General features: G+C 30.3%; 1 protein-coding gene across 1 annotated transcript; it reads left to right on the top strand.

The window, feature by feature from the left end:
- The first annotated feature begins 10,589 nt into the window (after nucleotides 1–10,589).
- LOXB1 (lipoxygenase) lies at nucleotides 10,590–17,137 on the top strand. Its single transcript, NM_001251763.2, has 9 exons — nucleotides 10,590–10,845; nucleotides 13,389–13,669; nucleotides 13,796–14,033; nucleotides 14,213–14,533; nucleotides 14,640–14,725; nucleotides 14,833–14,940; nucleotides 15,082–15,386; nucleotides 15,480–15,743; nucleotides 15,907–17,137. Exons 1-9 carry the CDS (start codon nucleotides 10,644–10,646, stop codon nucleotides 16,661–16,663), a joined length of 2,562 nt encoding a protein of 853 aa, NP_001238692.2. The 5' UTR covers nucleotides 10,590–10,643; the 3' UTR covers nucleotides 16,664–17,137.
- Nucleotides 17,138–17,565: the final 428 nt, after the last annotated feature.

Genomic DNA, 17,565 nt, shown 5'->3' with positions numbered 1-17,565 from the left:
GAGTTGAAATAGGATGACTCTTTGCCGTCCTCTTTTAGATATTTTAATCTTTTTTTTTCATATAAATAATAAAAATATCAATTTTTATGACTTAAGCCAAAAAATAACTGCTAAATAAATATTTTTAAAGATATTTTCAATATAGCAATTATTACTCTTTAAAATTTTATGTCTATTGTATAAGATAGATATATTAATTATTTTTTTAGTGTGTTTTTTAGTTTATTTTAATATTACAAAGTAACTAAAAAATTGTACTATAATTTTATCCAATTTTTTCATTTTTCTTTATCTGTATATTTTTTCTTTAAAAAATAAAAAACAAAATTATATTAGAAAAAAAAACCTGGCATGGATTCATGACAGGTTTTTTTCCTGTAAATACACCTCCTCTCTCCTACTTTTTCCCAATCTACATTAATTTGTAATTTAATTCCTAATATACACTACTTGATACTTTTTCTCGCCTTTTTGTTTTTTTAATTTAAAATATTATATTATATAATTTTTTAATTGGTTTTAAAATTACTTATTTATTAAATTAAATTTTATAATTTTGTTTTTTATTTTTTTAAAAGAAAAAATATACAGATAATGAAAAATGAAAAAATGGATAAAATTAAAGCATAATTTTTTAGTTACTTTGTATGTATTTTCGTAGTTAAATTTATTTGTTGTTGATATTTTTTTTATTATGTTCGTTAATTAAAAAAATAAGAAAATTAGTTAATAGTATTAAAATAAACTAAAAGACACACTAAAAAAATAATTGATACATCTATCTTATACAATAGACATAAAATTTCAAAGAGTAATAATTGCTATATTAAAAATATCTTTAAAAATATTTATTTAGCAGTTATTTTTTAACTTAAGTGATAAAAATTGATATTTTTATTATTTATAGCTTGCAGATATGAAAAAAAGATAAAAATATCCAAAAGATACCAATAACTGCTAAATATGAGCTATTTTTCATAATAAAAATATATTGAAAATATTTTTAAAGATATTTAATTAGCAAGTATCCCTATGTTGAATGAGACAAATTTTAAAGTCAAGAAGGAAGCCGTATAAATTGTCCTCGGCTGTATGAATTTAGATTTGACACTGAGAACGGAATGACCCACTTTCACTCTGCAAGTCTCCAATAAGGTAAAAATTGAGAAATGAGATCGTTCCAATCGATCGTGCATTATGATCATGAAACGCTCTATTCCAGAAGCGTTTCGGGGGGCTCTATTTCTGAGGGTGAAAAATTGATGAAATTGATCAATACTTTGCAAAAAAAATGAGAAGACGAAAACGAGTAACCTTTTGGCTAAACTCATTTCCATGAAGTACAAGGATAAAAGTAATATAAGGGAATACACAATGCAAATTGTATTCTCTTCATTTGGTTAAGAAAGAACATAAAATTAACAATTTTTCATACTCATCAATTTGGGATTATCATGAATCCAAATATTTTTCATAATCTCTGTTGATAATATAAACGTAATATGCTCCCATTAATTATTGGTATTTTATTAAGATCCCTAAAATAATGAACAGATAGCACCCACGAACAAAAAAACTATTATTTTTTGTATTTTTACTCCAAAAGTAATAATTTTTTTTTCTTTATTTGATACATTGAAATTCATAAAAATATTTTCCAAATTTTAATCCAAACATAATATTATTCTCTATTTTTTATCTTGACCTGCACGATGGTTTCACCTTATTTTCTGAAATAAATTACAAGTTGTTGTTTAGAAGGCATACATATATATTTTTAAATAAAATGTGAATACCACGTGATGAGATATTTAAGAAAAACAATAATGAAAGATGACACCACGTTCTACTAATTATTTTAGTAAACAAATCTTCCGAGAGAATACAATAATTAAAGACAAATCACTTTCTTATTTATTTATAAAAATAAAAAATAATATAAAAAAATTATGATAAAGTAGAGCAATATTTTTATTATCCTCTTTCCATGAGGCCCCATTCAATAATAGTAGATACTTTGGCAGGTACAGACAATCAGTGACGGTGAGCCACGTAAATTAATGTGACCCGAAACCCTGTCCTTTGTCTTTGTTGCGGAGTGTCGATCATCACACGCTGTCTATATTTTGTATTTATTTCCTACTGTGCCCGAAAAGACAAAGTGCTAAACGCCACTTTCGATAATAATGGCATAAAGAACTAAAAAAAGTTACATAAGTTAATTTTTTTTTGGTTCATATTACTGTCAGTTTATTAATTTTTACTAGTGAGTTTCTTTTTTATTTCTTCAATCATAAAGTAAATCTTATAATTCAAATTAAATTAAATTAATTTTTTTAATTTAGTTTGATCTGATTATTTATTTTTTTAAAAGTAAATATTATCTTATTAAAAATATTTTAAAAAATATTTTTTATTTTAATAAAATATTTAATCTTTACAAAAATTGTAAGAGTTAAAAAAAAACTAAATAAATAAATTGTGTTCACAAAATGAATGTGCGTGTCTCTTTGTTTTGTTTTATATTTAATTAGCCAAACCAATCACTTGTTTTATTAAATACTCTGAATTCCTTAAATTAGTTTTAAAATATTTTTCCATTAATTCCACCTTAGAACCTTAGCTTTTGTTTTTCTTTCTCCTTGTTACAAAAATAAAATAAAATAACATATATAATGAATGGAAAATAACAAGGCTAAATTATAATATTTTAGTCTCCATTTTAAAAAAAATCAAAATTTTAATCTAATTATTAATTTGCATATGAATTATTTTCAATTGTTAAATATTATTTTTTACTTCTTTACAATACTGATACACCATTAGTCAATGATAAAGTCAAATGGTCAGTGTACGTAAAATTGAATATAAAATCAAAATTTCTAATGTTAAAAAATTTGAGGAATAAAAATTCATAAGAATATCAAAATTACATTTCAGAAATTAAAAGGATAAAAATTATAAATCAAATTCTTTTCATACCTGATGAAATTTCCAATAGGCTTAGGATTGCTTTTAGACATTAATATTTATCTGTCTTTAGCTTCTCAAAACAACCTACTACGTACTGCCTTTAAATTTTGAAAATATTATAAATATTAATAATTTATGTTTTAAAATATGATTTAAAAAAATACTGAAGTCGTGTTTTAAAACATTAAATAAAAAAAACCTAAAGTCATGATTTAACAAATGACATATTTAAAAAAAGATTAAATTCCTGATTGTAATCAGGACTTCATAATTTTTTTTAAAAAAAAGAATACTACTTGAACTCGTGTTTAAAAAAAATATTTTCTAAACTTGAATTTTAGAATATAATTTTGTTTATATGAAATCGTGTTTTAAATCATAACTTATTTATATTTTCAAAAACTATTTATTTCTGTATTTTTTAAAAAATATGTTTGAAATGTAGCCAATCACATAAAAATATGTAGCCAATCTCATAAAACATAACTTTAAAATATTTTTTAAAGTACTATGTTTTAAAACATAGTACTTTGTTCAAATGTAGCCAATCACATAAAAATATGTTTGAAATATGTAGCCATGCAACCACATAAGAATATGCTTGAATTTTGGTAAAAGTATTTCAAAATTAATTTTTAGGTCATGTTTGATTATCCTTTAAAAAACACTTTTACAAATTCAGTTTGTAGAAAACTTGCGTGTCTCGCCTAGTGAAAGACTCAAGCCGAGATTGCCATTTTTCTCTCTTGTCTTTGGCTGCAAAGTGAACTTAAAGACCAGGTTAACAAATTATTCATTTTAGTTGTTTTTAATGAGGAAAAAAATGGACAAGACACGTTTAACATGATTAGTGAATAAGATATATAGTTATTTTTTTTTCGTTGACGTGGTGTGTAACAACCCCAAATCAATAAGCACGTGGGAAAACATGTGCGTGGCTTATCAGCCATTGCAAACAGATAAATAAGATAAGGCACAAAATAAAATATCCTAATTAAACTGATTACATAGATTATCTAAACCATGCTTTGCTAAAGTATTGTTACTTGATTCCTTTCACGATGAACATATGGTGGAATGAGATTCATAATATAATTCTCTGGAAGCTGCTGCTCAATTCTTCTGATCGGATGGAAAGCTGGATGTGTAGATGAACATCCCTTGCTAACGAGACTTTTTGTCACTTAAGAATAGGGATGACAATCGGGGGATGTAGCTACCCGCTTCGTTGGATAAAAAATTCATCTATACTCGCGTTATTATCTGTTAGCTAGGTACCTATTTATAAAAATTACTCACCAATATTAACTTGTTACACAGTAAATTTTGATTAAAAAAATTGACATTTGAATAATATTAATGTTCATTTGAAAATTACATGTGATATGATTTTTTTTTATTTGTAAGAATCAAAGATAATATTAAATAATTTATAATACTGTTGTGTCTCCTAAAAAATATATAAATAAGTCTATCAAAAATGATTTATTAGAGTTTACAACACCGACATAACATTTGTTAAAGACATAAAAAAAATGAGAATGATCTATGCGTACTATAATATGAAGAATCCAAAAATCAAGTTTTCCTTTATCTAATCAAACTCTCTTTATACTTAAGTTTGACCGTTCTTTCGATCAACAATATCTCCAATGTAATATGCATCCTCACCAAGATAGACTTAAAAGTCATCATAATAGCAAGTCTCATCTCCTTAGTTGACCTTCTCAAATGAACATGTGGAATCAACTGGTTTGTGCATTCTCATCCATAGTAGGAGGATCAAACATATCATTGGCTTGAGAGCCAACTATATCTTCAGCAGCAACTGTGGTCTTAACTGGATGTAAAGGATTGTTTTCAAGGCTTCTCCATTTAGGAATTCTGGCAAGTTACATCTACTCATCATGCTTCTCATCATATCTTTAAGTGTTCTCTTATGCCTTTTGGTTATACCATTTTGTTGAGTTTGAGGCATGGTGTATCATGAAACTATTCCACACTCATGCAAGTATAAGGCGAATGGTTCCATATATTGTCTTATTGCCTGTGACATTAATAACTGTGAAATATGAGTTAATTTGATAGTCAATTTTGACTAATAATGATTGTAATTTTTTCAATTTACTATTGTTTTTAATGAAACAATGAAGAAATATATATCTTTGCAATTTTTTATTAGCAAAAGTAAAAAAAAAAAAAAAATTTCAAGTGCTTTAGAGGAAAATTGATGCAAAAATTGAAGAAAAAACCTTGAAGAAGAGTTTGAAAAATTTGATAGCTCGCCCAACGTGCACTCTCACTTAGCAAGCAAATTCAGGCTTAGCGCGAATAAGGTCCACGAGGAAGTCCAATGGCATGCTAAGTACGAGGTCAGCATAAAAGTGAACTACTATAAAAGGAGTAGGAGACAAAAAGAAAAGACACACTGAGTCTCAGAACTCTTTAGTGAAGAAATCCAAAGCCTGAGTCTCTCCCCAAGGAGAAATCCTCTTTTTTTAGTCATTCATCTCTTTCTTGCTTCTAGTCATCCAACCCCTTCTTCCATCCATATTAGCCTCTGAAGTGTAAAATCTTTCATGGCTATAAGAGGCTAAACCCCTTTTGTTGGGAGCCTTAAGGTCAAACTCTTGTAATGTAATTTTTTTCCCATTATCTATTTAATGCAATTCTGTTTCTATTATTATTCTATCTGTTTTTCTGTTATTATGACCTGATCATCCATATAATGTTTAGAGGGTAATGCATTGAAAAATAATTAGTTTCTAAATAACTGGAGAAAAGTATCTAAATAAATTCATTACTAGTAATAGATTGACATTTGTTTTGCCCAATAATTTTTGTATCTCTTATCTTAATGCGGTTTGTTATTTTTATCTCTGCAAAGAAATTTGGGAACAAATGATAAATAAACTAGACTTTTCATGCGGGAAACCAAAGATAGAATATCTTAGTAGATGCGGGTGGAAACAAGAATTTCATTAGAAAGAGAAAATTTGTTACATTACATTACAAGTAGTTTTGACATGCTATACCCCAACATTATATCACATTCTGACTTTATCTTTTTGCATTTAAACTATTATTTAATTTTCTTGTTATCTTTTTCTTTGTCTTATTCCAAATTTCATACTTCCAATTCCTTATCTTTTCTTCTTCTACTTCTTCTCATTACTTAATAATTGGGCTTGCATCACTTAAGTACAACCAAAGTTTTTGTGAATTCGACACTTAGACTTCCATTTTAATCTTTACTACTTGTGATAAAATTATTACACTTGCCAACGAGTTAACAAACACCATATTTACCATAATACTTTCCACCAGGGTGAGACCTTACAATCTTGATGACTTTTTCCAACTCCTTTTCAACTTCGGTTTTAAAAATTTTGAACTTTTCAAGTGCTTCAAATTTTTCTTTAATCAAGTAAAGATAGCCATGCCAGAAAAATCATCAAAAAATGTAACGAATTTTTTTTTTACCGCAAATTGTAGAATTTAAGAGTCCACTAATGTATGCACGAATGATCTTTAAAAGATTTAAGCTTCTAGTTGCTCTTTTTTTTCTTATAGTAAGTTTTCTCCTTATACAATTCACACGAGTGTGAATCATGCTGAAAAGAATTTGCTTGATAATGATTGTCATCATCAAAAAGAGTGAATTATGCAGGTTTTGATGATGCTGAAAAAAAATTCACTTGATAATGATTGTCATCATCAAATTGATAAAGAAATTTTCTCTTCCCTAAACTCCTTTAATTTATTGCATTTTAATTTTACTTTGCATATTTTAAAGAAGTATCAATTGAATTGTTCTTTACTTTTTTTCTATTAAGTCTGCATATTCCGTTTAAAGAGAGAATTATAAATTTGTTAGGATAAATGTTTTAAACTTAATTCACCATTCTCTGAAGTTATTGAGGCCACTTGTTTAACAAGTACTCAAGTCATCAAAACCCAATGAAGGTAGAATACATGTCTTTGTTAATGTCTCAATCCTTTCCCGAGAAATATGACCTAAGTGCTTGTGCCACATAAATGATTTTTATTCAACTTTAAATCTTTTAGCAACATAGTTCTTAACAACTAAAGATGACAAAATATTGTTTAAGTCCAAAGACAATTTATATAAACCATCAACTAAAAATTCATAACCAATAATTTGGGAGTTTAACATCATATTTATTTTCCTATCACTACAAGTAAAATTAAAACCAAGATTGTCTAAACAAGAAACATAAATCAAATTTATCCTAAAAGAAAGTACATAAAAGGTATCTTTTAAAACCAATTCAAATCCAAAAGCTAAAACTAGGTTGACGTCTCTCACTTTCTCAACGCAAATTTCAAGATCATTTGCTACCCTTAACTTTATTTCCTTCATACTAGGCTCCCTTAAATTTCTGAACCCCTCATGATTTATGCTTGTTCTCAAACCAAGCCTTGAACTTTCCACAATCAAATTTCTTATGCCCTTTCTCTATACACCTGAAACACCAAATACCTTTCTTAAAGATAGCTGGCCTAGGTCCTGCATTGTGGTGCTAACCCTTACTTGGTTTCCCCGAAACTTGATATCTATGAGAAGCATTAGATGCACTCTTTGTATTTTTCCAATGTCCCTTGCTGAAAGTGGGTTTGCCATGGACTTATAACATGACTATGTCACTCTTTTCTTTCTCGAGTTTCGCTTCCTCGACAACACACTTGATAATAAGGTCATTTAGAGTCCATTTCTCACCAATGGTATTGTGAGAAGTTTTAATTTGTGTAAATTAGCGGGTAGGCTTTTTAAGCCATGTTTAACTATGAATTTTTCATTAAGGTCAATTTGATGATATTTAAGCTTGGTTTGAATATGAACCATCTTCATAATGAATTCCCTTACACCCCTAACATTATCATATCTTATGTTTGTTAACTGCTTCATTAGACATTTAGACTCGGCATTATCGGATACTTGGTACCTCTTTCCTAGAGCATCAGAGAACTCCTTAGCTATTTGATAACTGTAAAATTTGAGTTAATTTGATAAGTAATTTTGGTTAAGAATAATTATAATTTCTTCACTTTACTGTTGTTTTTAATGAAATAATGAATAAATTAATATCTTTGAAATCTTTGATTAGCAAAAGTCAAAAGAAGAACACATGCTCCAGAGGAAAATTGATGCAAAAATTGGAAGAAAAAGTTTTGAAGAAAAGTTAGAAGAATTAGACAGCTCGTTTAGCGTGCGATACCGGCTCAGCGCGTGTTGCTCGCTTAGCGACCAGCTCACGCTTAGCACGAAGAAGGCCCACGAGAAAGCCCAAGGTCGTGCTTAGCGTGTGATTAAACCACCATTCTTGCTAAGCCTAGGAGTGCACACTTAGTGCGAAGTCAATGTGAAAAGTAAGTTACCTTGGGCCTATAAAAGGAGTAAGAAACAGAAGGGAAAGATACACCGAGTCTCAGAGCTCTCTAGTAAAGAAATCCAAAAGTCTAAGCACCTCTAATAGGGGGAAACCCTCATTCTTTAGCCATCCAATCCCTTCTTCCATCCACATTAGCCCTCTTGAAGTGTAAAGTCTCTCACGGCGATGAGAGGCTAAACCCCCATTGTTGAAAGCCTGACAGACCAATGCTTGCAATGTAATTCTGTCTATTATTTATTTAATGCAATTTTGTTTCTATTACTCTTCTTTGTGCTTCTTTGTTTATTATGGACAGATCATCCATATAGTGTTTAAGGGATAATGCATTGAAAAATGATTATTTTCTAATGATCTGGGGAAGAACATCTAAATGAAATCATTGCTAGAAATAGATTGATGTTTGTTTTGCCTAATTTATGCATATCTAATCTTAACGCGATTTATTATTTTTATCTTTGCAAAGAAATTTGAGAGAAAAGAATAAATAAATTAGGCTCTTCATGCAGAAAACTAAAGATAGAGTATCTTAGTAGATGTGGGTGAAAACATGGATTTCATTAGATAGAGAAAATCATGAACATTGCATTACAAGTAGTTTTGGCATGATAGGTTCCAACATTATCATATTCTAAATTCATCTTTTTGCATTTAAATTACTGTTTATTTTTTTGTTATCTTTTTTTTACCCCAATTTCCACACTTACAATTCCTTGTCTCTTCTACTTCATCTAATTGCTCAATCATTGGATTTGCATCACTTTAAGTACAACCAAAGTCCATGCGGATTCGACACTGAGACTTTCAAGTCTTTTATTACTTAAAACGAATTGATACACTTGTCATCGAGTTAACACTATCACTTTCTCTGGTAGACCACTCAAAAGATGTTTAGAGACGGTCTTCTTGATAGCAATCAAATTCAACCTATTAGACCTCTCTCACTTAGCCAAAAGTTTCTTTTGTTCAAACCTACTATCTGAATTGATCATAGACTTATCCTCACGCAAAGTTAAATAATATCATAAATTTTCAAAAGAATATTCCACATCTTTCTTCCAATTGTAGTAATTTGATCCATTCAAGATCTCAATGGAAGTAAAATAGTTCATAGAAAAATTCATTATTAAATCAAAACAAGAATGCATTAGGACATATTACAAGACAAGATATAGCTAAAAAAAGGAAACAAGCTATCAATGCGAGACCAATATAACAATACATTTCCATTTGGGGAGAATGCACAAACCAAGGTTAAAGCCTAGGTCAATACCTCAGAGAGGTTAATCCATGAGTATGCACAAAATTCAAAAAATTGTCCCCTTTAAATAGACAAATCCCTCAACTTGGTGCATTTCTCAATAACTTCATCCATTCTTAACTCTCAACCCAAACATACAACAACCCCCTTTGGGTAAACAATTACATGCAAAGATAGAAAACATTCCTCCAATTACAAAAAAAAAAAAAAATCATGAATAAATATAAATGATCCCTCTTTGGCAGTAATAACTTATAGTAATTCATGAAAATTCTCATACATGAATCAATTTTGTCTTGTCCAAAATCATGATCGGGTCAACAGACAAATGCATCGAAATAACATCCTTACTGATCATACATCAATCAAAGAACATTCTTCATATGTTTTGAACTCAAACAACAATAACCATAAATTAAGATATTCTAGCATTTAAAATTTAACTAGACAGATATAAAAAATATTCATAGCAACGGAAATTAATAGGATATAGAAAATATATATTTTAATTATTAACACAAGTTCATACTCGGAAAATAAAATAAAAATTAATGCATTGAAGTAACATGAATAGGTTTGATTGATTGAGTATATCATCAAATCCATTATTAGTGATTCTTAATAAATCATATTGGAATCCCACATGTATCATGAAACAAATTACGGACAAGAAGGTCAACACTAACAAAAAAAACTCAATATGCACTCAATAATCAATGGAATAAATAGTATTTATTAATGTACAACGATTAACTTGAATTAAAAAAGAAAATAATAAATTAATACCCTATCATGTTTAAAAACATACAATAATAATAAAAATTGGTAAGCATCTTGCAAGTTGCAGGCCGAGTAAAAAAAAGAAAAGTTATCCGTTGGAATATTTAAGTATTTTATCGTTGGATGTTGTTATCTATAAATAGGGGGCAGCTCATGTTTGTGTTACTCACAAGGCAATCAATCAATCTTCTGAGAGTGTTTGGTTGAAAGTAGCAAAGATGTTTCCTTTCGGGCAAAAGGGTCAAAAGATAAAGGGGACTATGGTGGTTATGCAGAAGAATGTGTTGGATATCAACAGCATCACCAGTGTTGGAGGGATCGTTGACCAAGGCTTAGGCTTCATAGGCAGTGCAGTCGATGCACTTACTTTTGCAGCCACCAAAATCTCCATCCAGTTGATTAGTGCTACCAAGGCTGATGGTAATTTACTTCACTTTTCACCACCTCATGCATACTATCTCAATTTTCTTTCAACTGTTCTTCTTGCTAGATCGATATTAGTGAATTACTTCACTTTTAGTTCCTTCTCTAAAGTCTAAACTTTTTATTTCATTTCTCCCTCCTATATTTCAATTCAAGCACTTGCAAGGAAAGACGATTTAATTTATCGCCGGATAGAACTTGTATTCAATACTTTGTTTACTATTTTTTTAATCAGAATTGAAGTTTTATCTTAAAAATCTGTGTAATAAAGGTCTTCATAAAAGGATTTCACGGATTACCCAAGTGAAATTTCAATTTTGATTGAAAAACAGAAAAAACAGCTTCTATGATATTGTACATAAGTTTTCAGCTTTGATTGAATAATTTTTATAACCACGTCAATTATGGCTTAAGATAGGATACTTTTTAAGAAATTACAATCTTTTTTTGGTGTACAAGAGACTATGAACTCTACTTTTCTAAATGCAGTATATATGAGTAGTTTTTTTACAACTTATAGATACGTTTCTGTTCTTTGAAATAAGAATATGTATGACTTATTACATTTAATAATATTTAAAAAATTTAACCTTTTTGTCCGCAAAGATTTACCCCTCTTAAAAAAATGTGTAACAAACGTGACAACAGCCAAATGAAAAGTGGTCTTTCCCCTTCATAGTCGTCAAATCTTTATTGATATTTTGTCCCCGTGAATTATGGATCATCTTCTCGAACTGAAAATCAATCATTTTTTTTTTTATAACGGTAGCCATGAAATTTAATGTTTCAATTAAATAGCCAAGTCCACGGATCAAGGGTCATGGGAATATTTCGGTTTAATAATTGGGTTTAAGCTAGACTCCTGAATATACAGTTACCTTTTACACCAAAAACATATACAGTTACCTTAAATGTTTGTGAAGAAAACTTTATATACAACTTATAATATTGACGATTCGTTCTAAACCATATGTAACATATCGACCCAATTTAAAACAATTTGAATTGGGTCAATTTTCTATTTCAATCTTCATTTCGTTTATGGATAAAAAAATCTCATTTTGTTTTTTTTAAAATATTAAATAAATGATAAGATATATAATAAACATAAGAATAAATAATTTTAATTATAAAATATCTCACATATATATAAAGTCATTATATAACTATTAGTTCTATAAATATAAAATTATATATTATTAAAAATAAATTTATACAATTTGATAATTATATTTAGGGCGTTGATAGCCTTTGATAAAAGAATTAATGAAGAAAAAGTTTTTATTGGCATACTCATACCGTATTAGAAATCATGGGAGATTTTACTGCTACACTTTTCAATGAAAAAACATTTCATTATTTTATTCTTTAACACGTGTCCTGTGTTGGTTAGCATTTTTTTTTAATATTTATGTATCTTTACTCAAATAATTACTAAAAATATATAATCAATTAAATATATTGTATAAATAAGTATAAATCATTTGATAATTTATTAAAAATAAGAAATAAAAATATAAGCATGAATGATATATATAATTTTATGATAAAAATGCATATATAAGTTTTGTCAGGATTACCTGTGAGTCTAGCTCTGTTGGTGTTTGAATATTAACTCTCTAATATTTATTTTATGCTTACTTAGAGGTGAGAATGGATTGAATTGGATAAGCCCTATATAAGCCCTATATAAGCCCTGTCCTTACTTGTTTTATATTTTTATAACTCAAACTTGCATTTGTTATCTATTATGAGCCCATTTTTAGGAGTGACATTTATATAAGTTTGCGAGGCTCATCTAAAGGTTTGTTTTATATTAAAAAGTAAAAAAAATATTTTTTTTAAATAAAATTAAAGATTTTCATAAAAAACAATAAGATAATTTTAAACTATAATATACAAAACTTTCTTACAAACATTACATGTAACATGCTATTAAAGTTTTTAAGTCTCAAAAAAAGAAAATAATCCCTATTCCTATTACTCATCTATCCTCATAAACATTAATTACAATGATTAAAATTATCAAGCTACTAAATAACTTTGTAATTTAAATAAAATAATTATAATATTATATATCATATTAATAATAATATTTTTATTAAAAAATATTGTTGCTAAATGGATAATTAATCAAGCCTAATAGACTTTTTTTAAGACCCATCTTTTTGACTAAACAATTTTTTAAAAAAAACTTAGGCATAACTTTGTTACTAAATGAGTCAGATCAAGTCAAAACTTAAATGAATAAGATCATAGGTCTCTAATGGGCAACCCAATTCATTTCTACAGTTAAATCTTACGGATAAAAAAAAGTTGTTTGAACTAAATTGACTAGTTGTCCATTTGTTCTTTTAAATGGTTTTCGAAATATGATTCAATCCAATCCAAATATTCGATTTTTTGGTTTGAGTTTCAGTTTTTTCAATTTTCAATTTTTTGAATATTGTTTTTTCGACTTTTATTGGTTTTGGTTGTTTATGAACACCTTAGGTAAGTTTCAGTTGAGATTAAATTAAATTTTCTGTGAAATTTGGTAGGTGGGAAAGGAAAAATTGGAAAGAGTACAAATTTAAGAGGAAAGATAACATTACCAACCTTGGGAGCTGGCGAACAAGCATACGATGTTAATTTTGAATGGGACAGTGACTTCGGAATTCCCGGTGCATTTTATATTAAGAACTTCATGCAAAATGAGTTCTACCTCAAGTCTCTAATTCTCGAAGACATTCCAAACCACGGAACCATTCACTTCGTATGCAACTCCTGGGTTTACAATTCAAAAAACTACAAGACTGATCGCATTTTCTTTGCCAACAATGTAAGCCACATATATTGTCACATTACTACATGATGCGTACGGTGTTTAATATTTATTGTTGTTGAATTTTACAACATAACAACATGGATGATGAAAAAGTTGTTATACATATAAATTATAATGCAGACATATCTTCCAAGCGAGACACCAGCTCCACTTTTGAAGTACAGAGAAGAAGAATTGAAGAATGTAAGAGGGGATGGAACTGGAGAGCGCAAGGAATGGGATAGGATCTATGATTATGATGTCTACAATGACTTGGGCAACCCGGATAGCGGTGATAAATATGCACGCCCCGTTCTTGGTGGTTCAGCCTTACCTTACCCTCGCAGAGGAAGAACCGGAAGAGGAAAAACTAGAAAAGGTTACTCACTACTCACTACTTTATTATACTTCTGCTGTTTTTCTTTTAGCATAACTGAATTGGTCAAGTGCGTTCCTTAGAATACTTAGTTACTCTGCTGTAAAATCTTTGAGTAGTTGTTGTAATGTTGTTGTTTGTAGTCGCTAACGTATATTATGTGCCTTCATCTTAACTAACAGATCCCAACAGTGAGAAGCCGAGCGATTTTGTTTACCTTCCAAGAGATGAAGCATTTGGTCACTTGAAGTCATCAGATTTTCTCGCTTATGGAATCAAATCTGTATCCCAAGATGTCTTGCCTGTCTTGACTGATGCATTCGATGGAAATATTTTGAGCCTTGAGTTTGATAATTTTGCTGAAGTGCACAAACTCTATGAAGGTGGAGTTACACTACCTACAAACTTTCTTAGCAAGATCGCCCCTATACCAGTGATCAAGGAAATTTTTCGAACTGATGGCGAACAGTTCCTCAAGTATCCACCACCTAAAGTGATGCAGGGTATGCTACATATTTTGAATATGCGGAATATTATCAATATACTCCTGTTTTTATTCAACATATTTAATCACGTGGATGAATTTTGAACTGTTTTTATTTGGTGCAGTGGATAAGTCTGCATGGATGACTGATGAAGAATTTGCAAGAGAAACGATTGCTGGTTTAAATCCAAATGTCATTAAGATTATAGAGGTAAGCTTAATTTAAAAGTTTGATTCATAAGAAAATACACGCAACCAAAAGCTTGGATGCAATTTGGGAGTGCTATCCTCATTCATTGCGTGATAAATTTATTCCAGGAGTTCCCACTAAGTAGCAAGCTAGATACTCAAGCCTATGGTGATCATACCTGTATAATAGCAAAAGAACATTTGGAGCCTAACTTAGGTGGGCTCACTGTTGAGCAGGTAATGATATGAGTATTTGGTTTCACATTAAAATTGTTTCACCATAATGTTTTTTCTATTGCTTTTTATCTATTTGTGTGTGTGTTTTTTTTAATGTAATTCCAATGAATAGCAATTAATTAATTGTACTTGGTTGAACAGGCTATCCAAAACAAGAAGTTGTTCATCTTAGATCACCATGACTATCTCATTCCTTATTTGAGGAAAATAAATGCAAATACCACAAAGACTTATGCTACAAGAACCATATTTTTCTTGAAAGATGATGGAACTTTGACACCATTGGCCATTGAGTTAAGTAAGCCACATCCTCAGGGTGAAGAATATGGTCCTGTTAGCGAAGTCTACGTGCCTGCCAGCGAAGGAGTGGAAGCTTATATTTGGTTACTGGCAAAGGCTTATGTTGTTGTGAATGATGCATGCTACCATCAAATCATTAGCCATTGGTACCATATTATGAATTGGAAATTAGATCCATGCAATTAAATTTGATAATGTATTTATGAATAAATGATTTAACATATTAACATGGATGGCAGGCTAAGCACTCATGCAATTGTTGAGCCATTTGTCATAGCAACAAACAGGCAACTGAGTGTGGTTCACCCTATTTACAAACTTCTGTTTCCTCACTACCGTGACACCATGAATATTAATTCACTTGCCCGGAAAGCCCTGGTCAATGCAGATGGTATTATAGAGAAAACATTCTTGTGGGGTAGGTACTCTATGGAAATGTCCGCTGTCATTTACAAGGACTGGGTTTTCACTGATCAAGCATTACCTAATGATCTTGTAAAGAGGTAAGTAATCTTTTAAAGTTTATCAACAAATTAGAAATATATATCGCTTAAAAATAAAGAATCTAAATCTAAGTCATCAACGACAAAAGAAAAAAAGGCTTCAGGAATCAGGCTTGATATGACTCTTATGCTAATTAGTGCTATTCGGGTTGTTTTAATTCAGAGGAGTTGCTGTTAAGGACCCATCTGCTCCCCATGGAGTTCGTCTTTTGATTGAGGACTATCCTTATGCTTCTGATGGGCTAGAGATATGGGATGCCATCAAGTCCTGGGTGCAAGAATATGTCTCATTCTACTACAAGTCAGATGAGGAACTCCAAAAAGACCCTGAACTCCAAGCTTGGTGGAAAGAACTTGTAGAGGTGGGTCATGGTGATTTGAAAGATAAGCCATGGTGGCAAAAGATGCAAACTCGTGAAGAGTTGGTTGAAGCTTCCGCTATCCTCATATGGATTGCTTCAGCCCTTCATGCTGCTGTTAACTTTGGACAGTATCCATATGGAGGTTTAATCCTAAACAGGCCAACTATTAGCAGGAGATTCATGCCTGAAAAGGGGTCTCCTGAATATGATGCGTTGGCTAAGAACCCTGAGAAGGAGTTTTTGAAGACTATTACTGGCAAGAAGGAGACCCTCATTGACCTTACAGTTATAGAAATCTTGTCAAGGCACGCATCTGATGAGTTCTACCTTGGGCAGAGAGATGGTGGTGACTACTGGACTTCTGATGCCGGTCCATTAGAGGCATTTAAGAGGTTTGGAAAGAAGCTTGAAGAGATTGAAAAGAAGCTTATAGAGAAGAACAAAGATGAGACATTGAGAAACCGCTATGGGCCAGCTAAAATGCCTTACACTCTGCTCTATCCTTCTAGTGAGGAGGGATTGACTTTCAGAGGAATTCCCAACAGTATCTCTATCTAAGGACCCTATGGTTGCTTAAGTACTGTTCCTGGTTTTAAATAAATGTGAAATTGAAGGAACCAGATTCCTTAATCAGTTGTGTATGCTTAAGTCATGTATTTGGAGTGGCTGAATGTATTTGTATTTGTCATTAATAAAGAGAGTTGTGTTAGTATAATGGAAACCAAAATAATAAATGCAATCATGCATGTTTTAACTTTTAACAATGCTGCTGTGAAGTGCAAACTAGAAGAAAATATCATCTTATCTGAGTCGCAATTTCAATTGCAGCAAGGGTTAGTTTTTAAAATTGCATTGGCCATGTATCCAAGATATCATTTTTCCTGCCAAGTCAGGGCAGTATAGGAAATTCTAGTCCACAAGCTGTTATATGACCACAACACATGTTACTTTTTCTAGTCGTTGGTAGTTCTGCTCTGAGCCTTGTAGGGCTTTACTTATTGATCAAGTACATCCACTGCTGCCTTTGCTCGTCTTCTTTAACTAAGATGGTACACACCTGTCCTTTTTGCGTTCTCGATTTCATCTGTTGACATCGGTTGTGGTCGTTCTTCTTTCAGGCTTCCATTCATTAAAGGTTACAAATTTGTGGCTTTCAAACAGATCATACTGTGAGAATATTTGGATACATCTATCATATTTTTTTATTGGCGTGCTCATTAAAAGTTGAAAGCCTTAGGCCTTTCACCTGTAATATGTGATAAATTGTTTTCTTCTCTGTAGATAACACACTCTAAAAGCAAAATAAATTCCATGCCAAACGTGTAAGGTATTTTTTTTCTTATTGATAGATTTTTACTGTGTGCTAATTTTGCAGCGCCCATGCATGTGAATCGAGTTGTGACTTAAAAGTAATTTGTAGCAGATAAATTAGATAGTGATGATAAAAACAATGGAGAAAC

The sequence above is a fragment of the Glycine max genome, chromosome 13 (genome assembly GCF_000004515.6).
Source record: "Glycine max cultivar Williams 82 chromosome 13, Glycine_max_v4.0, whole genome shotgun sequence".
Classification (NCBI taxonomy): Eukaryota; Viridiplantae; Streptophyta; class Magnoliopsida; order Fabales; family Fabaceae; genus Glycine; species Glycine max.
The sequence above is the reverse complement of the archived record's forward strand: the minus strand, read 5'-3'. Positions and strand labels throughout refer to the sequence as shown.